The sequence below is a fragment of the Citrus clementina genome, unplaced genomic scaffold (genome assembly GCF_000493195.1).
Source record: "Citrus clementina cultivar Clemenules unplaced genomic scaffold, Citrus_clementina_v1.0 scaffold_3, whole genome shotgun sequence".
NCBI lineage: Eukaryota > Viridiplantae > Streptophyta > Magnoliopsida > Sapindales > Rutaceae > Citrus > Citrus x clementina.
This window is the reverse complement of record NW_006262339.1, coordinates 12,787,179-12,809,046: the sequence shown is the minus strand read 5'-3', so window position 1 is coordinate 12,809,046 and position 21,868 is coordinate 12,787,179. Positions and strand designations below refer to the sequence as shown.

Genomic DNA, 21,868 nt, shown 5'->3' with positions numbered 1-21,868 from the left:
AAATGGTTTGGTGAAATTCGGCAAGGCTAAAACTGGAGTGGAAGCCATGGCTTGGCGTAGCTCATCAAATGCTGCTTCAGCAGTAGGATTCCAAGTAAAAGAATCTTGTTTAAGCATGTTAGTTAAAGGAGCAGCAATTTTTCCATACCCAGTAACAAATTTACGGTAATATCCCGTCAAGCCAAGGAAGCCTCGTAAAGTTTTAATAGTGGTAGGTTTAGGCCATTCAAGCATGCACTGAACCTTTTCAGGATTGACAGCAACTCCAGTAGCAGAAACAATATGACCCAAATAGTCAACAGATGACTGAGCAAAAGAACATTTTGTAAGCTTGACATAAAGTCGATTTTGTTGCAAACATTGAAGGACAGTAGAGAGGTGTCAAGTATGCTCCTGTAGGGAAGTGCTGTAGACAAGAATATCATCAAAGAAAACTAAAACAAATTTGCGAAGGAAGGGCCGAAAAATCTCGTTCATCAGGTTCTGAAATATGGCTGGCGCATTTGAAAGGCCAAAAGGCATCACAAGAAATTCGTAGTGGCCATCATGAGTACGAAAGGCTGTTTTTGCTATATCGGAGGGATGAACTCGAATCTGGCGATAGCCCGAGCGAAGGTTCAGCTTACTGAAAACTGATGCACCATGTAATTCATCTAATAGCTCATCAACAACTGGAATTAGATAACGGTCTTTAATGGTTACCTTGTTGAGAGCACGATAATCGATACACATACGCCAAGAACCATATTTCTTTTTAACTAATAAAACCAGAGAGGAATAAGGACTAACACTATGCTGAATGAGCCCGGCATCCAACAACTCACGAATCAAGCGGTCAATTTCTTGTTTCTGAAAATGAGGATAACGATAAGGTCGTACATTGACAGGAGAGCTTCTAGGAAGTAATGGAATATGGTGATCAATTAAGCGTTCATGAGGAAGTTCGGTGGGTTCCACAAAGATGCCAGAATATGTCTCTAGGACCTTAGTAATAATTGAAGGTGCTGATATATCAGCTACTGAAGTAGTTATTGCCATAATCTGGAAAAAAATGCCTTGCTTTTCTTGAAGCAATAACCTATTAATTTCACCATGATTTGCCAAAGCCGGTGGAAGGGAATCATATCCAGTGAGTTGAACAGTTTGGCCTTTCCAAGTGAACTGCATAGTTAGCTTTGAGAAGTCCCACAATATAGCACCCAATGAACGTAACCACTCAGCACCCAACACAATGTCACAGCCACTTACTGGAAGTAAGAAAAAATCCAAGTGAAATTGGAAGCCTTGAATAGTTACTGGGACGTGAGAACATTTTCTCGAGCTGCTGATCACTCCACCATCAGCTACAGTAACTTGAAACTGAGTTGTAGTAGTGACAGGGCACCCACATTGCTTAGCCAAAGATGGATTCAAAAAATTGTGAGTAGAACCAGAGTCTATTAATATAGTGACACCATGTTTTTTTAAAGTCCCTTTCAGTCGCATGGTGTTTTGTGGGGTTGCTCTAGTGAGAGCCTTTAAAGAGACTTCTACTGTTTCTGGGAATTCCTCGAAAGCCTCAGCTTGTTCATCTTTATCGTCAATATCTGCATCCAGTAATAAAAGTTGAGGAGCTTTACAACGATGCCCAAGTTTAAATTGTTCATCACAATTGAAACACAATCCTTTGGCTCGTCTTTCAGTTTGTTCGGCAACTGATAGACGTCGAAATGGTGGGAATCCCGGAGGGGGTGGGCCTAATAGAGAGGGCTGTGATGACCCCTCAGTTTTGGTTATTGTGGGAGATGAATTAAGGAGTGGTGGCGATGGCCTACTCATACTAGGTCGAGGTGGAATCTTTCGATTAGAAACAACCGCGTATTCTTCTTGGAATCTTGCAAGCTCAAAAGTTTGTAGGAGACTTGCATGTTTCAACATCTGCACTCCAATTTTAATATCCTCTCGTAATCCCGAAAGGAAGCAACTAATGAAGAATGATTCTGGTAGATTCCGAGTTCTATCAGCCAATCGTTCAAATTGGCGTTGATATTCAATAACAGTCCCAGTCTGTTGTAGTTTGGTAATGGACCCGACTGCATCACCGTCTTCGAATGTTCCAAATCGAGTAACTAGAGCTCGTTTGAATTGGGCCCAAGTCATATTACCCATAGTTTGCTCTAACCAGTGATACCAAGGTACCGCATCTCCATCGAGGTGTCCGATAGCAAGTGACAACACATCTATCTCAGGCAAGGCAGCCAATCGCTGATACTGTTCACAACGAAAGATCCAGCTTGTCGGATTTTCCCCGCTGAAAACTGGGAAATCCAACCATATATGGCGGGGTTGCACAAGTGCTCCTCCAATACGTCCTGCAGGTTCGGGTTGTTGATTATTGATTTGTAACGGTTGGTTGTTGTTTCTATTTTCTTGAAACCGGATGAATTGATCGCGGAGACTTAAGATTAATTCTTGGAGGTCGTTGGACTGTTGGGATAAGACCTCAACTTTCTCATTGAATTGATGAGATAATTGCTCCGCTCTTTCTTCCAGTTCCTTAACAGTCATTATGCCCAAGAAAAAAAACTGCTCTGATACCAGATGTTAGGCTACTGCTTTGAGATAGCAGTTTAGAAGCGACGAATTGATGAGAAGAATAATGAGAAGAAGTGGCCAGAGGGAGAATGAGAGTTTTTAGCAACAATTCTTATTATTTATTAAAGTAGCAACAGTTCCTTATATAAGCCAAAGAGATCCTACAAAAATAATAATTCCTAATAACATAATAACTTAATAACTAATTCTTAACGGAAAAGGAAATAAAGTAGATCTAAGACTAGGATTCTAACACAATGTCCAAGGGATTTGATTAATTTTCCCAGTTGTCGGGACCTCATTCTTGTGCATAAAAAAGATTGTGCATTATATCATGTACCAACTTCATGTAATCTTGATGAAGTGGTCTGTAATTCTGGGTCTCAATTATTGGCTGTAAAATTTATTTGTTGACCGGTAGATTTTGTTAAACTGAGGTGTCTGTAATCTCCCAATCTATAAAAAAACTGTTCAAGATAAGTTACTGTGCTTGAATTTTTTTTGGAAGTTGTTGATTTCAAGGGATTTATATACGTTCTCTTTCTGTCAATTCTACTCTTCTACTTTCATGAATGTATGCGGGTAATAAGAAATCTTATAAGAAAATTTCAAAAAATAAAAGAATGAAAAAAATAAATAAAAAGGAGGATGAGAGAATTACACTTGTTTAATAGAGTCTAAACACTCATTTTCAATTAAAATAATAATAGAACAATTTACTATTAAAAACAATCTCTAAAAAAAATTGAAACATCATTCATCTTTCTTTTTTTTCTTTTTTTTTTATCTTTAATTTTAATTTTCTATGTACGCAGTAAGGAGTTTAGTAGAATATGAGATAGTTAATACAATGTCATTTTCAAATTAATAATGTAGCAGAACTTAATTTGAGCCCAATCCCCAAAAGAGAGAGTTTCCTGCCAGAACCTTTCAGTCAATCCCTCTTCTTGCGACTTCAAGTTTCACTTATCACTCTTTATTCTGCAACATGGCCAAGAAGCTCGTACAATACTCTGATGTTCCGTTGTGGTTGAATGGGACTGGGTTCTTTTTGTTGCTTTGACAAGTGGATGCTTTTACCGACTCAGTTTTCAAGGGGAACCCGGCAGCGGTTTGTTTGTTAGAGGAAGATAGAGATGAAGAATGGCTACAAGCTGTGGCTTCTGAGTTCAATATCTCTGAGACCTGTTACTTGACTCGCCTGCTGATGCTGAATCTCCTAATCCGAGGTTCCGTCTTAGATGGTTCACTCCTGTTGCTGAGGTCAGTTTTAGTTTGCATAATTACAAATTGTAGACGAAGCTATTTGGCTTAGTTCGGAAGCTTCACGATCTATCTTACTCCTTGTGGTTTTAGTTTTGTTATGATTTAATCATTGTTGAATGTTCACTCTTATTTATTTGGCTATGCATCTTTTTATTTCTGAATGGAAATCATAACTAAAGCTTTGTGGAGTGATCATCATGCTAATATTTTCATGTATTCATGTTATAGTGATTTATATATACGACACTTCACCACAAAGGAGTGTATATTTTGATCTTCAGGATAAGATTTTCTGCAGATGGAACTTTGTGGTCATGCAGCATTAGCAGCTGCGCACACACTCTTTTCGAGAGGTTTGGTAAACTCCAACACAATTGAATTTACCACACTGTCTGGCATTCTAATAGCCAAAAAGGTCCCAGATGTTAAGGCAATGAATGACTCCAATTCACAAAATGGTGAAGCACAAGAGTGCTATTTTATTGAATTGGATTTTCCTGCTGCTCCAACTGCCGACTTTAATTTTTCTGAGGTTTCATTAATTCTCAAGGCTTTGGGCGTCTCTTCAGTTGTGGATATGAAGATAACAACTACCTGTGAAGACATCTTTGTAATTTCTTTTTACCCTTCACTCATTTGGATATAGTTTTAATAGTTGTTCTGAATAAAGTTGGCTACATTATGCAGGTGGTGCTCCCATCAGCAAAGTCTGTTACAGACTTGCAGCCAAAGTTTGATGAAATGAAAAAATGTCCTGGAACAAGAGGCATAATTGTTTCAGGGCTTGCTCCCCCAGAGTCTGGATTTGATTTTTATAGCCGATTCTTCTGCCCTAAATTTGGTGTCAATGAGGTAATAACTCATTGGTTTTAATGATTGAGTTCATATACTACTATTATGAGCATGGACATTTCTCATAAACATGACTGAATGATAAGTCATGCTACGAAGAGATCTGCATTGAATATCATTCCTGTCTTGAGAGCATCTGATGCGTAGTGAGGACTGCAAATTGAGTGTAAATGCTACTGCTGAAAATGTTCATTTTCTACTGCCTTTTCCCCCTTTTGCCAACTTTGAAACATTTAGTGCCTCTAACGTATACTGCTCTGTTTTGTTTTCAATGAAGGATGTTTGGCATTTGAAGTAATGTGTCTATGGAAGAGACCAAAGAACGTTCTTTTATGTATGGTATTGTAGTTTAGGATCTAATAAGTAAGACGGAAGTCATTTTCAAAAACTATCTCAGGACTGTAACAATTCTAATGAACAGTATCTTATGTACATGACTTGTTTATATCAGGATCCTGTTTGTGGGAGCGCATATTGTGCTTTGGCAACCTATTGGAGTCAAAAGCTAGGAAAGTGTGATTTTGTGGCATATGCGGTACTCTCTCTGCATCCATTTCGGTCTAAGTAGCATTTGTTCATATTCTTGTAATTGTTATATATTGATTACACTTTATACTTCACTCAGGCATCACCTAGAAGTGGGATCTTGAACATTCATTTAGATGAGCAGAATCAGAGAGTGCAGCTGCGAGGGAAAGCTATTACTGTGATGCAAGGCTCTCTTTTAGTTTAGATTTCAAGTCATTTCCATTCTGCACGTGTGATTAAATCCAATAAGTGGCAATCATAATGTGTAATTAATGACCCCCATGGAGTGTTTCTTGATCACGTTTCAATTCCTTGTACAAGATATCTTTAATATGAAATTCACATTGGCACCATCCAATTTGATAGTATCTGATATCCTATGTTTATAAAATATAAAAATATATAAGTAGTCACTTTAAAATGTTCTCTTCTGGTTTTGCCCCAAATCTCTAATTTTGACGTTAAAATTTGGATGTCGCACTAGCAAATCAAGATGACTTCTTCATACAAATCTAACTATCATGACTCAAAAGAGATCAATACGAATTATGGCATTTATACAGAATATCTTCCTTGAAATTATTGTATTAAATTTCTTACATGACACTAAATCAGAAATTAATTTCTAAATTAAGCCCGATATTACTTGCGTATAGATATCACTCTTTAAACCTGAAAATTGTTTAAGGCATCCCCCTCAGCATTTTTCTAAGAACAGCAGTGAAGTATCCGGCATTTGGTGAGCACACCAACAACTAGCATTTGTTTTCGGAGATCTGAAAGTCAACTTCAATGGACAACAATCAGGTTTCTCCCCAGGTACATGTTGTCATTCAAAGCATATCAATCTCTACATACAATCACATGGATGTAATGGTTGAGACAAAAATGTTATCTGTGATTTTGCCATTGCAGACCTGTGTTATAAAAATGCAACTAAAGTGTGAGACTTGCCAACGGAGGGCGAAGAAAGTGTTGAAGAAAATTCATGGTAACTTTCCCATTTTCCCCTACAGAGATATATGTTGCACTTTTCAATTTTATGGACTGTCTTTTATCATTTTGCAGGCGTGCATACAATCAGCATAGATGCAAATGAGGGAACAGTGGCAGTCTCGAGTACAGTAGACCCACATCTGTTCATAGCAAAGCTAGCAAAGGTTGGGAAAAAGGCAGAGCTTTTATGGGATCCTATACAAACCCCTAGGAGAAATCAAAATCCCCACGTCGAGCAGCTACTCAAAAAGCCACAAAATGAAAATGCACCATCACCACAATCACAACCAGCAGCACCGGCAGGAGGCAGCCATCGAGCAATTACGTTTGACCATGCACAGTTGCAAGAGCTGGCTAAGATTAAAGGACTAAAACATATAGGGCTACGCCGCTCTGAAAACATAAAATTAACCTTCAAGAACCATAACAATGACATGAGCCATGCTAATAACAATGATCATGCCATGAAAATCAACCTGAATGGTCAGCGTGAAGTTGAATTGCACAATGAAGAGCAACAGAGATACAGTGGTCATGCAAATCGTTGCAATTCACTGAATACAAAGAGTGGTAATGGACATGTAGCAAAACATAATGCAACTCAAAGATGTTGTCATGGTGCTGGGGCTTCAGGATTTGACAATGGGTTCGTGGAGAAGCCTATGAAGCCGATGCCCCATTATGGGCCACCACCGGTGCCAAATTATGTTCATCCCTTCACTACACCACCAAGTTATTATACTCATCATCATCGAGGGATACAGCCGAGGAATGCCCCATATGGGGATGTGAACTATAATGATGACGGTGAATGTGCTGTGATGTGAACTACAGAGCTTGGAATTGAGCCATTGAGTATTTAGACAGCTAATGGCTTTACTTTTGGGTAGTTTTAGGCCCACTGAACATCTGTATTTCTTCGAACTTTCGGGTTGACACTATACAGTCTTTGGAGGTGATTAATGAACAACGCTGAACAAAAAATTAAATTCGATTTTTATATGCGAAAGCATTTGTCTAATGCCACTGGATATTATTGATCCAAAGTTTTCGATGGGCTCAACTACGTACTCTAATTCTTTCCAAATGCCCGCGGGTCACACGTTACTATTCTCACCATCGCGAGCATATGGTATAAAAGTCCCCAACTGAGGATTCGATGGGTTCACAACCCAGGTTCAAACAATTTCCTTTCACTAAAGTCAAATTTCTTTAATTATTAACCTTTTCCCAATAATCTTAAGTTATTTCTCTTTTCCGAAAATCTTCAATGTAACCTTATGATATGAAGTCTAGAATTAATTAACTTTTTGACATCCCTTTGACAAGTTTGTTAAAAGCTTTAAAAGAATCAAACATTGTATAATTAATACAAGGGAAAAAGACACAGAGACCCCCAATATTTGAATAAGGGACACAGAGACCCCCACGTTTTGAAAAAAGGATACAAAACCCCCTAATGTTTAAAAAAAGACACTCAGACCCCCATTTGTTAACAGAAATTATAATTTTAAAATGCAATTACCATTATACCCTTATAGCATATTAAAAAATAATTGTTCATTGTCCAATTTATTCCTATATTATTAATAAAATTACGAATATAACTTCATTACCCAATTTTTCCATTTAATTTTTGTCAAATTTTCTCTTCAAACTAAATAAATTTAATCCATTGCTCAAGAATAAAAATAAATTAAATTGATTATTAATATAATAAAAATAAAAATTCTCCATATGTCAATTTATTGAATATGTTATTTAGTACAATTACGATTTTGTAATTATTGTTGTAACCAATTTTTTTTTATTTTGTTGATTATATAAGTTTAAATGGAGAATTGTTATTGAGAATTGTTATTTTTATTATATTAGTAATCAATTTAATTTATTTTTATTCTTGAGCAAAGGATTAAATTTATTTAGTTGAAGAGAAAATTTGACAAAAATTAAATGAAAAAATTGGATAATGAAGTTATATTCGTAATTTTATTAATAATATAGGAATAAATTGGACAATGAACAATTATTTTTTAATATGCTATAAGGGTATAATGGTAATTGCACTTTCAAATTATAATTTCTGTTAACAAATGGGGGTCTGAGTGTCTTTTTTTAAACATTAGGGGGTTTTGTGTCCCTTTTTCAAACTTTGGAGGTCTCTGTGTCCCTTATTCAAACATTGGGGGTCTCTGTGTCATTTTCCCTTAATACAATTATACAATTATCTAATTCTGCTACAATATTTCTTTTATCTCTACACAGCAATTTTTTTGTGTTCATTGGCTCACTGTTCAAGCAAAGAAAATTAATTTCTTAAAGACTGGTAGCTATTGCCATCGACAACTCAAAAACCTAGAGGAATTATGTTTTAAATGATTTTTATTTGGAAAAAAATATAAATTATGTTACAATGTTGTCATATACACATGGTGTAATTATTGGATATCTTTATTCCAGTGTTCTAAATAAAGAATAGAAATATCGTCTCCGCGCTTGAATGTAAGTAAGACTATTATTGGGGACCCTATCTATGGATTTGGATCCAGTGATATAAAATTACAGCAGTCTTCGAAGACGTTTGGTCTCAGCACATCAGCGGTCAGAGCCAAGCCACCGCATGCTCTGCATATTAATAATGAATAAATATGAATTATAGGAACTATAAATGGAGGCGGCATTGCCACAGTCTGTCCACGCTCATCTCATTTCCAACGTCTACAAACTTGTTGATTCTTGCAAACAAATTAAAACGGCATCTTCTCTACGAATTTAGTGTGCATTCTCTTCTCTGGTCTCATTTTATTTTCCATTGCTCCTCCCTCTTTCGCTCATAAATCTTTCAGGCCAAAAGCTGTAGTAGTTCCCGTCACAAAAGATGCTTCCACACTTCAGTATGTGAGCACTATCAACCAGAGAACTTCACTGTTGCTAGTAAACCTGGTGGTTGATCTAGGTGGCCAATTCATGTGGGTTGATTGAGTGAGAAATCAGAATAAGGATGTTTGGAAGCTAAGAAAGTAAAAGAAAATTTAAGAATTAGAAACTTCTAGCTCACACGATTTTATTCATTTAACCAATCTCATAAAACTGTACACAGAGATTGTTTATATACACAGCTGATGCTCAGCTCAATTAGTTAACTAATTATAAAACTAATTCTAACCATCTATAACAACTTCAACTAATCATTACGTGAACAAGTGATTACATAACCACCAGGTGCCAGCTGGCATGCCATGTCATCAACTCTTAATTGTAAGTTGGAGCTGCTGCTATCCTCTGCTTTACAGTCTAGGCTACTGATGTGAGCTTCCTTAACATCCCCTCTCAAGCTCAAAGGTCTACTGACGACATTGAACTTGGATCTAAAGAAACTAAATTTAGAAAAAGACAAGGGCTTAGTAAGAACATCAGCTACTTGTTCTTCAGTGGGAATGTATTTGATCTCCAATTCTTTTCCAAGCACTTTGTCTCTAACATAATGAACATCCAACTCTATGTGCTTAGATTTTGAGTGAAATACAGGGTTGCGAGCTAGCTCCCCTGCACTTTGGTTATCACACCAAAGAACTGGAGTAGGTAGTTTAGCAATATTAAGTTCTAAAAATAAAGACTGCAACCAAGAAATTTCTGAGCTTGCTGCTGACAGGGCTCTGTATTCACTTTCTGTGCTTGACTTTGCTATAATTGCTTGCTTTTTAGAGGACCATGAAATCAAATTGTTACCTAGGTCAAGATCACAAGCCCAGTCTGCATCTGAATAGCCTGTTAACCCAATTTCCAGAGTTGCTTCCTTTCTAAGATAGAGACCATAAGTGATAGTTGACTAGAGATATCGAAGAACTCTTTTGCAGGCTAATTAGTATTGTACAGTGGGAGAACTGAGGTACTGACTGAGTTTATGAACTGAATAAGCTATATCAGGCTTGGTGAGAATTAGATATTGTAGTCTTCCAACAATACTTCTGTAGAGTGTTGGATTTTCGAATTCCTGACCCAATGGACCCCTGACATTTCTTTCTAGCTTTAAACCAGTACTAAGTGGAGTATCAGCCCCTTTGCAATTCTCCATAGATGCTTTACTCAGCAAGTCTTTAATATATTTTGTTTGAGATAGATGTATTCCTTCATCTAAGTAACTAACTTCAACACCTAGGAAGTAAGCAACTAATCCCAGGTCTTTCAAGGCAAAGGCCTGACTGAGTTTAACAATAAAATCCTCTAGTAGAGCAGAATCTGGTCCAGTGACTAGGATATCATCCACATAAATCAATACTATGATTAAGCCCCTTGTATCATGTTTAATGAATAGAGATGTATCAGCTTTTGAATTAAGAAATTGCCAAGTTGTAAGACAACTCTTCAATTTTTCATACCAGGCTCGTGGAGCTTGTTTTAGACCATAGAGAGCTTTATTGAGTTTGCCGATATACCTTTCCCTAGCATATATATATAAAGTTAGGACTACAAGAGGTGATGTGGCATCACCATTTCTCATTATCTCATATTCTCTATTATCTACTAAATCGGTTGAAATTAAAAAATAATTACATTACAAAATATTAAAATAGAAAATAATTATTAAATTATAAATGATTACATGTCTTTTCCTCTTTCTATTTAAATTCGACAATATGTAATCACTAATAATAATTAATTATAAGTCTTGAAACATTCATTTATTTTATTATGCCAACAATTAAATTTTAGTGGCTTAAAATACATCAATTAATTAATATAGGAATGAATGTTCCTTCATCTTCCCTCAGCAATGCCATTAGAGCCTAATTTTAATGTCATAATCCAATATTTAATTATTCAATCTTTTGTTTAGTGCCTTTTGACTTCTTCAAACTCCATAAACATTAAATATTTAAGATTTGTGGCATCATTATTTCTTATCTTTTTATATTCTCTATTATCTAATATATTGGTTGAGATTAAGAAATAATTACATTACAAAATATTAAAAATCTATATCTATCTATCTATCTATATATATATATAAAGTTGGGACTAGAGGAAGTGATGTGATATCACTATTTCTCATCTTCTTGTATTCTCTATTATCTAATAAATTGGTTGATATTAAAAAAATAATTACATTACAAAATATTAAAAATAAAAAATTATTATTAGATTATAAAATATTACATGTCTCTTCCTCTTTCTATTTAAATTCAATAATAAGTAACCATTAATAATAATTAATTATAAGTCTTGAAACATTTATTTATTTTATTATGCCAACAATTAAACTTTAGTGACTTAAATATATCAATTAATTAATATAGGAAATGTTCTTTCATCTTCCCTCAACAATGCCATTAGGGTCTAATTTTAATGCTATAATCTCATATTTAATTATGCAACCTTTTGTTTAGTGCTTTTTGGCTTCTTCAAACTCTATAAATATTAAGTAGTTAAGATTTGTGGCATTATTATTTCTCATCTTTTTATATTCTATATTATCTAATATATTGGTTGAGATCAAAAAATAATTACATTACAAAATATTAAAAAGAGAAAATAATTAGTAGATTATAAAAGATTACATGTCTCTTCTTCTTTCTATTTAAATTCAACAATATGTAACCATTAATAATAAATTAATTATAGTTTTGAAACATTCATTTATTTTATTAAGCCAACAACTAAACTTTAGTGGTTTAAAATACATCAACTAATTCATATAGGAAGGAAGGTTCCTTCATCTTCCCTCACCAATGCCACTAGGACCTAATTTTAATGTCATAATCCCATATTTAATTATGCAACCTTTTATTTAGTGTCTTTTGGCTTCTTCAAACTCTATAAATATTAAGTATTTAAGATTTGTTATGTTTGAGTTTTTTTTATTATTGAACCAACATCCTTTTTAGAAATGTTATTTGACTTATTTAAATTTTTTGTATTGTATGCTTCATGGAGTATTCTTTTCTTCATGAGTTAAATAATGATAAAGATAATTGGATGATAAGAGTTAGGCTTTGTAAGATTTGGGAGTCTGTTAATACCAAGAAGAATGGAGAATTGATTAATGTGAACATAATTTTTATTGATGAAAATGTTGTGTACACTTAACTATACACATTAATATATATTTTTAAAATTAACAAAAAAAATAATTAATTTTCATAAATAACATTAGTTTTATAAGACTGCGTCATCTTTAAAAAAAATCAATTCATATTTTTTTATCAATTTCATCATGTGCAAAGTAATAAAAAAAGATAATACTAAATTCTTTTTTTAAAGGCACATGAAGTGCGGTTCTATTTCCTAGTTAAATATAAGACTGATCCATTCTTATTTCAGAAATAATTTCAAAATGATTCTTAGATATTGAGATGACTTTGCTCTTTATTTAATGGCATATATGCTCATGTGAAGTAATGCTTCTGTTGCTGAGTCAATATCAATATTCAATCGTGTCACGACTTCGCATGACCAGCACATGCTTTTAGCTCTTCTGTCAACGTTGTGCTCTCCGCATTCACCCTCCCAGGCTTCTTCATTTTCTACTACTTGAACTTGACTTCACAATATTCCATTGCTATTTCTTTTTCTTTCTTTTTTTTTTTGCCTTTTTTAAATGAACCAATGTCAGATCTAAACTCCTCCAGATCTCCAGATCTCTTTAGTTGTTTCACTTTAAATACTATTATTGGAACATATTGACCAAAAATCATGATTAATGATTAATTTGATTGGAGGGTTAAATTCATTTATATTATGTTGGATAGGCATTTTGTTTTACATTTTTGTCTTTCATGTTCCCCCTTGACTTTAAGTTTCCACCATTATTATTATTTTGAAGTATGTGAGCAGTAAATAGTAGCTTTGGATGTTAGTCTTGCTCTGATGGCTGTCAAAATGGATGCACTTATTGCATGTTTGATTTGAAGAAATAATAGGAAATGAGATGAGAAGAAAAAAAAAAGAAATAAGAAATAACCAGAAAAGAGATGAATTCTATATTAAATCAAATAATAAAATTATAATTAACCAGCTTTTTTTTTTATTTTCTCTCTCACTCTTTTCTTTTTATTCTTCTAATCTCTTTCATTTCTTCTGACTAAATATGTTTTTAATGTTATCTGACTTAATAATTCAGAGATCAGTAACTATAAAGAAACAAAAGGACGAAGAGAAGAATTCTATATGAAACTAAATAATAAAACTGAAATTGATAATTTTTTTTTTCATTTTCTTTCCCCATCTCTCTTTTCCATTCCTCTCCTCTACTCTTCTCTTAGGATAAGAGTTGTGTCGAATAACTTAAAGAGTATTTGATAATTAAACTACATAAAACTTATTCAAAATAACTCTTATTTTAATACAATTACATTATTATATAATTTAGCAAGATCTTGATAAAAAAAACTACAAGTCGTAGGCATCGTGTTCGTTGGTGCTGCAGCCGCACGAGAATGATATGCCTGCCATTGTTATAGTGCCCGACTAATTTATTAATGCAAACGTATTTTTTCCACGGTCAAAAACAATTAAGGCATGAACAGATTTTGTAACAATAATACAAGGAATTTCTATCATGATCCATTAAAATTAATTAATCAGACGGCTGACAGACAAAATAAAAGAGTGGGTTCCTCAATCTGTTCCCACTAGTACTATCGGATCCGAGACGTGCCATACGTACTACAGAACCACCGACAGCCAGGCCAATTTTCTTAAAACAAAAGACAGACATGTATAATCGCGCCACGTGGCAATCTCCAAAACAACGGATGCAAACCGCGTTAATCAGCGTTGCATCCTCTACAATAGAATCCACGTTCAAAGGCTACACTCTTACGCATCCTCTCATTGTACCCTTTGAAATGGGCGCTAAGATTGCTGGTCCCCTCAACTTTTATGGTTTATGAATCAAGGATATAGGTTATTATTTTTATCACATAAGTCCTTGACTCTACTGAAATGACCTAAGTAGCTTTTGAACCATTTTGGGGAATGGGGACGAGTTGGCACAACATAAAAGATGGGCTCAACATTAAAAAAAAAAAAAGCCTATAGTTAGTCGGAACTTTTAGAATGGATCAAATATATTAAAAGAAAGAATTATTTAGTGTAAGTTCTTCAAATTTAACATGTACCTCCTTTAGCTCAAATCTATCAAATTCTCGCATTTATTTATCTTAATAGATATTCTTTCTTAAATTTATTGTTATGATTTTATATTTAAAGGTATGCAAAAATGTTTACTAGTTATTATTGTTGTGACCATTGACAATCATTTACCCACCTATAAATTAACATCCATTGCTAAAGTCATTTCACATATATTATTAGAAATTTTTTTCATTTGATCTATGAAACAACTCCAATATTTTTGATAAATGAGCTTTACGGTCCTAAAAATTAATAGAATAAAGAATTAGCCTCCATGTAATTTCATCGTTAAATGGCTGCAAATGAAGGCATTTCACCACCTTTTTATCAAACTGGTTAGCAATAATATTATAACTTTACTAGTACTAGCAGTGTATCCTCATTAAATGGAAGTGCGTTAACAACAAATTTGATTTGAAAGACATTAAGGTAGCGTTTACATTTTGGATTAGAGTGAGAATCCTAAGGAGTGAGAATCCTAAGATTGAGAGTGTGGACTGAGAGTGGGAGTATGTTTTTTACTTACACTGGAATGAAAGTATGGAATGGAGATTAGAATCTAATTTTATGTGTTTACTTTGTCTTATATTGGGAGCAAATAATTTCAAATTATAATTTTACCCTTATTTAAAGAATTGTAGTTTTTAATTACAAAGTTAAAAAAAATATTTGAAGAATAAAATATTTATTTTATTATATTTGTAAATTTACAATAATTATTAATATTCTTAATTATGTACATCAAATTTTTTTATTAATTTTAATTTTAATTATGTAAATTAACAATTATTGATAAGGGCAACATAAATGAAACATTTTTACTATTAACATAGTACGAAATTAATTTTTTCTTAGAATAAATTATTTATTATTAATATTAAATAAATATAATACTATTATTTTTAAATAAATATAATATTTTTATATTTTCAAATAAAGATAGTATATAGCAATATTATTAGTTCTCTATTAATACAATAATATTATTTTTAAGTAATTTTAACTTAGAATCAATGCAAATTATTATTTAGTTAAATATAATAATATTATATTTTTAAATAAAGATAGTATATAGTAATATTATTAATTCTCTATTAATATAATAATATCATTTTAAAGTAATTTTAATTTAGGATCAATACTATTATTTAAATAAATTTAATATTATTTATTTTATGTTATTAAATATAATTATATTAAATTAAACAAAAAAGAGGGTAAAAAGAAAGGTGGGAGTGGGACCCCCACTCTAAAAATATGTGGGACTCACAAAATGGTATTCTCAATCCTTCCTATAAACGTGTAAGCAAACACTAGCGTGGGAGGAATCCCTACTTCTCACTCTAATTTAGAAAATAAATACCACATAACTATCTTCAATGATGGCTAGTAATAAAGCTTTATTTTTACTAGTGAATTAAATATAATATGAATTGAAATAAATAATGAAAGATGAAAAACTATATTAGTTCATCCTACATAATATATATGATATTATGATAAAAATTAATACCCCTAAATACAATATGGATCAATCATAATTTATTCAATGCAGAGTGGTGCGGGACACTAGAAGCAGCCTGTAGTGGTTTAAATTAGCAAATATTCGTACTACACGGCGGTGGGTGATACTCGTGACTCGTGAGGGACCTATTCGTCACAGATGAAAAAGACTAGGAGCCGTATGTCATTTATCCAAACTTGAAGTAACGCAAAAGTCAAACGTACAATTAGAAGAGAAAACATTTGAAAATTAACAGAAAAGCGAACCAAAGCAGTGGATAATACACACCCAGTGGGCTCATAAACCCATATAAATAGAGAAATCTCTCTCTCTGTCGATTCGGAAAATAGAATCTCTGTTAAGTATTTTTGCGGGTTTTGTTCGATTATCCCTCGGCGAGCAAAAATGGAGATGTTTTTTTATCTGGTGTTTGGTGCGTTGGGTGCAGTGGTGGCTGCATTGGAGCTGAGTAAAACCAACAAAGATAGAATCAATACTTCATCGGCTTTCAATTCTTTCAAGAACAATTACCTTTTGGTTTACTCACTCATGATGGGTACTTCATTTTTCTTAGATCTGAATCATTTTCTTCTTTTAATTGCTGTAGATCTCACTCACACACTGAACTTTCGTGGATCTGATCTGACTTTTTAGAACTTTATGCACTTTATTGTAATGTAAATACCCATTTCTTAGATTTGCGGTTTGAATCTGCTTGGATGATTTGGGATCTGGGTCACGTTTGTTTTTCTCTTTGATTGGTTAGAAGAATGTACTCAAGTTTGGTTATTAATTTTACCATTCTGTAGGAGCCAAGAGGTTGCTTTAGTGTCTGTTATAAATACATTGTCATGACTTGTGTGTGATTCACGTCTGTGGGAGAGATCTCTTGATGGTATTTACACATTAGATCATCAGCTTTCTCTTTAGTTAGTAAAGGATCATGTAAAGTCATGTTTCTTGCTAACGAGAGATGTTTACTCTGGAATACGAATTGGGTCAGCACTTTGCCATTCTAAATAATTTGACTTTGATGGGTAGTCGTTCCAGAAGCTATCAACACCAGTCATGGGTCATGGTAATATATCACTAAGCTTTGTGGTTTATGCCACATTTTTGCACTGGGATTCTCCTCCTTTAGCTGTGATCTCTACTTATCTGTTGTAGTAGTTGTTTTATAAAATAATCTGTTTGAATTGAATTGAAATTTCTTGATGTATTTGTTATTTTTTGTCTGATAGTTTGCTGTTTACTTGGCAATAGCTGGGGATTGGTTGCAGGGTCCTTATGTCTACTACCTCTATAGTACTTATGGATTTGGAAAAGGGGAGATTGGGCAGCTATTTATAGCTGGTTTTGGGTCCTCCATGTTGTTCGGCACAATTGTCGGATCTCTAGCTGACAAACAGTGAGATTTTTTTTCTTGTGCTCTCATGGTCCATGATTAATGGTGTATTTCGATTCAAATTAATAATGCATTCGTGTTTACAATGCAGGGGTCGAAAGAGGGCATGCGTGACGTATTGCCTAACATACATTCTAAGCTGCATCACTAAGCATTCTCCTCAATACAAAATTCTGATGATAGGTCGTATTTTGGGAGGTATCGCAACTTCTCTCTTATTTTCAGCATTTGAGTCATGGCTTGTTGCAGAGCACAACAAGGTGAGGGATTGCTCTCTTCTGTTCGTGCACTGGAAATAAATTGGTTATTCTTTTATAACAATTGTTTATTGTTGATTTGTTATTTATTAAAAATCCTCTGCTGTTACCATTCTGATTACCTAGATACTGAAAATTTTCTGCTTACCTTCTTTACAACCATTTCATTGCCTTGTTAGTTACTAGTACTTCATCAGATTCTGTCGTATTTTAATGATTTTTTTGACATAATTTTTGCAGAGGGGCTTTGAGCAACAATGGCTGTCTATAACATTCTCAAAGGCAATATTTCTTGGAAATGGTCTTGTTGCTATTTTGTCTGGATTGTTTGGAAACCTTCTTGTTGATTCATTTTCTCTCGGGCCTGTGGCCCCCTTTGATGCTGCTGCTTGCTTTCTCGCGATTGGAATGGTCATTATTTTGTCATCTTGGACCGAAAACTATGGAGATCCGTCAGAGAGCAAGGACTTGCTTACCCAATTCAGGGGTGCTGCTGTGGCAATCGCTTCTGGTAGGAGTTCAATGTGTACTTTAGACTCTAAATTTTATCATTTTGGCATTTGGTGGGCCAAGTTATCCTTCTTTTCTTTGTCTGCCTGTTAATGTTTATATCTCTGGTTTTTTGAACTTTTTTTTTTTTTAAATATGTTTTGCTGTCCTTCTCATTTAATATTTAGTGTGATCATTTACACACCGCAGATGAAAAAATTGCCTTACTGGGTGCTATCCAGTCCTTGTTTGAAGGGTCGATGTATACCTTTGTGTTCCTCTGGACTCCTGCTTTAAGCCCAAATGATGAGGAAATTCCCCATGGTTTTATTTTTGCAACTTTCATGTTGGCTTCAATGTTGGGAAGTTCCCTCGCATCTCGTTTGATGGCACGCTCATCACCAAGGGTTGAGAGCTACATGCAGATAGTTTTTGTAGTGTCATCTGTCTCGCTATTGCTTCCAATTGTAACCAGTGTATGTTACCGCTTGCATTTAATTATTTCTTTCTTCTTCTTGTTTTTAGAAGTATTTTGTCATGATATCTAATTTAATGATTTAAAACAGTTCCTGGTAGCACCTTCCAATGTGAAAAGTGGAGGCATCTCATTTTCAGGCTCTCTCCAGCTTCTTGGCTTCTGTACCTTTGAGGCTTGTGTAGGCATATTCTGGCCATCCATTATGAAGATGAGGTCCCAGTACATTCCAGAGGAGGCCAGAAGCACCATCATGAACTTCTTCCGCATTCCTCTCAATATCTTTGTGTGCGTTGTGCTGTACAATGTATGTTCCAGCATGACGTTTAAATATTGTCCTTAATTTATCTGGTCTAAGAATATAGGATTTTGGAGAGAGCTATGCACTTAACCTAGTTTAGAATCTCATTTTTTCTCTCTCTCTTGTTTTGCCTCTTAAGGTCGATGCATTCCCCATTACTGTTATGTTCGGCATGTGCTCGATTTTCCTCTTGGTGGCATCAGTCTTGCAGAGGCGGCTGATGGTGATTGCAGACAAACCCAGTGAGTTTAATCCTTGCACTATCCTTTTTGCCATTTAATAGCTTCTATTTTGCATCTAGACTTCTTAAACTTGCATTACATCCCAGTTTATCCGACACACTGAACTTCATAACTTCTTGGTGCGTATAGTTGGTAATATTTGTGTTGGTTACAGAGACACAAGAATGGGCAATGAAAGAAAGAGACGCTGAGGCAGAGCCATTAAACCTTTAATTGGTGGACTGAGGACACAAACCACCGGTGATTGTTGTTAAGGTTGAAAATAACCACATAATTTGTTCCATAGAGTTTCAGTTCCCGTTGGACCTGGGGTGGGTGTATTCAAATTTATTGGTGAAGATGAATATGTATTAGCAAAATAGTGGTCTGCCCAGCAAATGGATAGAAAGAGTGGGGGATAGATCACTGGAGCTTTATAATTGTTTTTTGGCCGCTATTCGACATCTACTTCTAGAATTCATAGTAGGAAATTAAATGTCTATTTCTGTAATACGAATATTAATTTTTTTCCCTAATGCTGGCTTTATAATTTGTACCGACAGTGATATTTCATAATAAAATTTGCCAATTACTTAACTTGCTGTAATGATTTTCTTAAAGCATCTTCATATTTGTTGAGTAACATATAATTGTGTGTTTTTTCAAAGATGTTGCATCCTTTTGAGATAAATTTATTTGGGACAGTCCTCACAAGTTCTTCATTCTTTTGATCTTTTCTACATTTTTATATTTGTAAAAACGAAGAAACCTGAACTGTGACTATTCGAGAACTTTCCAACATTTGATATTTAATTGAAGATCTTTACAAATTATTAATGGTCAAAGCAATTACAAGCACAAAAAATACATCAGCTCACGTTACAGTTGGAGCAATAAATATACAAAAACACAACATCCAATTTCCCTATAATGCATGTTTTTGTGCAATGGTACCTTAATTATTAACATCACAGCAATCGGCCACGTTTGGCATCTGCTGAAGCCACTTCCAAGTCTCCAATGAAGAAAAGGATTCTATCCAGAATACCTTGGCTCGATTTCTCTTCTTCTGTGAAATTCGAAGGACAAATATCATCCCTTTTCCTTTGTCGCCTTGAACCCAAATGGCGTTGGATTTCACCTTGGTGAACAAGATAGTAGTCGACACCTTCTCGTATTATCTTCAACCCCCTGGAAACATATACACATATGCATTGGAAACATATACACATATGCATCAACGTCTATTTGAACATACATCCCAACAAAAGATACCGCAATTACCCATTTTAGATGACATTGATTGAGGATTTTAAACTTACAGTCCAACACGACCACATCGGTCTTGCACCTCGTACACATCTTTCCATGATTTTGAACCAGCAGGGGCATAGAATGCAGCATCATCTTCTCCCCATCTTTCCCTGAATAGATTCAGCCACAGCATGTCATTTGATGCAGGGACCTTCCAATTCCTGCATACTTTACAGCAAATTGTCACAGTCTCTAGCTTGTTAAATATGGGAACCCAATTAAATCTGGCGAAAAGAAAAATACAGAGCGTGAAGGTAATGAACAAGCCACCTCTTGCGCACAAATAAGTCGACTTGTAAAATTATGACTAAAGACGTGAAACATGGGAACCACAATTTTGTATCCCTTGATCCAACTGGATCTGGTGCTAAGCTAAGTTGTGCTGAGCTTTTTATAATCTTCTACTACATGAGTAGTATATGGTTAAAATTTAATTACATATTATTATTTTTATCTAATAACTATCAATCACAATAATATAAAAAGCTCAGCACAAAGCTCCTCATGATCACAGAGTTTAAAAATAAAAAGCAGATTAGTAATGGAAATCAAGAAATTAATTAAGCACAAATGGAATTGTGACATTAGAGGAGGATAATTTACAAAAATAATAGTCAAGAGGCCAAAACTGAAATGGAAATGATTCGATTGCGGGATCTAAAGGGATTAAAGGTTGACAATGGCATATACTAGATCCAAAAATTCAGCTAAAATTCAAAAGCTCTAAAATGGAACTGAAGATTTTTATAAGGCAACAACCCACATCTTAAATATTTCACCACATAAGGATTCCAAATAAACTAACCCAACTCATTCCAGGAAGGGAGAGGGAAAAACAAGATTAATCCAACATAAACTTGACTCAATTTACATAAACCAGCATCTGGGGTCCAAAATTAAGGATAATCACGGGCATGCACTTGCATAATTCAGAGCAGATCTTATAACAAAATTAACACTAACCAACAAATACAAGATGTAAATTTGGTTCGAAAATTATTCCCACAACATTTGAATTTGAAGAATTAAAGACAAGTCACTGATTAGATAGAGTCTTATAAACAAAACACATAAAATTCTGTAAAAGAATCAAAGAAAATTTAGAAGCTTATACTAACCTTGTTGAGCAGTGGCGAGGTTCTGATGATCCAAGAAAGAAAAAATCTTAAGAAGAAAATCTTCTGGTAAGTTCTCCATACTTTTACTTAAATTTTCTTTATAGATTCTTTGTGATCAATCTCTGCAACAATCTGGCATGAAAAGTGCGTCCCCGATAGAACTCGAAAGCAGGGCATCTTACGTCATGTTGTGCAATAACATTTGGGTCCTTAAAGTTTTATATATTTTCTGAGATGAGGGGCATAGTTTTATTTTACAGAAAATTAGGATTCCCACCGTAGTAACCTTTTATTTTTCAGCCCCTTACCTCGTGCAGATACAAACTTGGGTGATCTGTTAGATAAAGCTCTTTGAAAATCATTCCGCCATATCTTTAAGATTTCTAGCCATTCCTTTAAATAGTACCCCTTATTGTGATTGGTGATGATTAA

The 21,868-nt window shown here is 34.3% G+C and overlaps 2 protein-coding genes and 1 pseudogene across 2 annotated transcripts; 2 read left to right on the top strand and 1 right to left on the bottom strand.

Moving 5' to 3' along the window:
- Positions 1-3,507: 3,507 nt before the first annotated feature.
- On the top strand, positions 3,508-5,432 carry LOC18048391 (annotated as a pseudogene).
- Positions 5,433-16,136: 10,704 nt separating this feature from the next.
- On the top strand, positions 16,137-19,601 carry LOC18048390 (molybdate-anion transporter). The gene is made up of 8 exons (XM_006441116.2): positions 16,137-16,412; positions 17,120-17,264; positions 17,353-17,521; positions 17,759-18,029; positions 18,218-18,483; positions 18,574-18,789; positions 18,923-19,025; positions 19,180-19,601. The coding sequence occupies exons 1-8, from the start codon at positions 16,262-16,264 to the stop codon at positions 19,236-19,238; spliced, it is 1,380 nt and encodes a 459-aa protein (XP_006441179.1). The 5' UTR covers positions 16,137-16,261; the 3' UTR covers positions 19,239-19,601.
- Positions 19,602-19,785: 184 nt separating this feature from the next.
- LOC18048389 lies at positions 19,786-21,612 on the bottom strand. The gene is made up of 3 exons (XM_006441113.2): positions 21,437-21,612; positions 20,327-20,486; positions 19,786-20,195 (listed from the first exon to the last, which is right to left on the bottom strand). Exons 1-3 carry the CDS (start codon positions 21,513-21,515, stop codon positions 19,973-19,975), a joined length of 462 nt encoding a protein of 153 aa, XP_006441176.1. The 5' UTR covers positions 21,516-21,612; the 3' UTR covers positions 19,786-19,972.
- Positions 21,613-21,868: the final 256 nt, after the last annotated feature.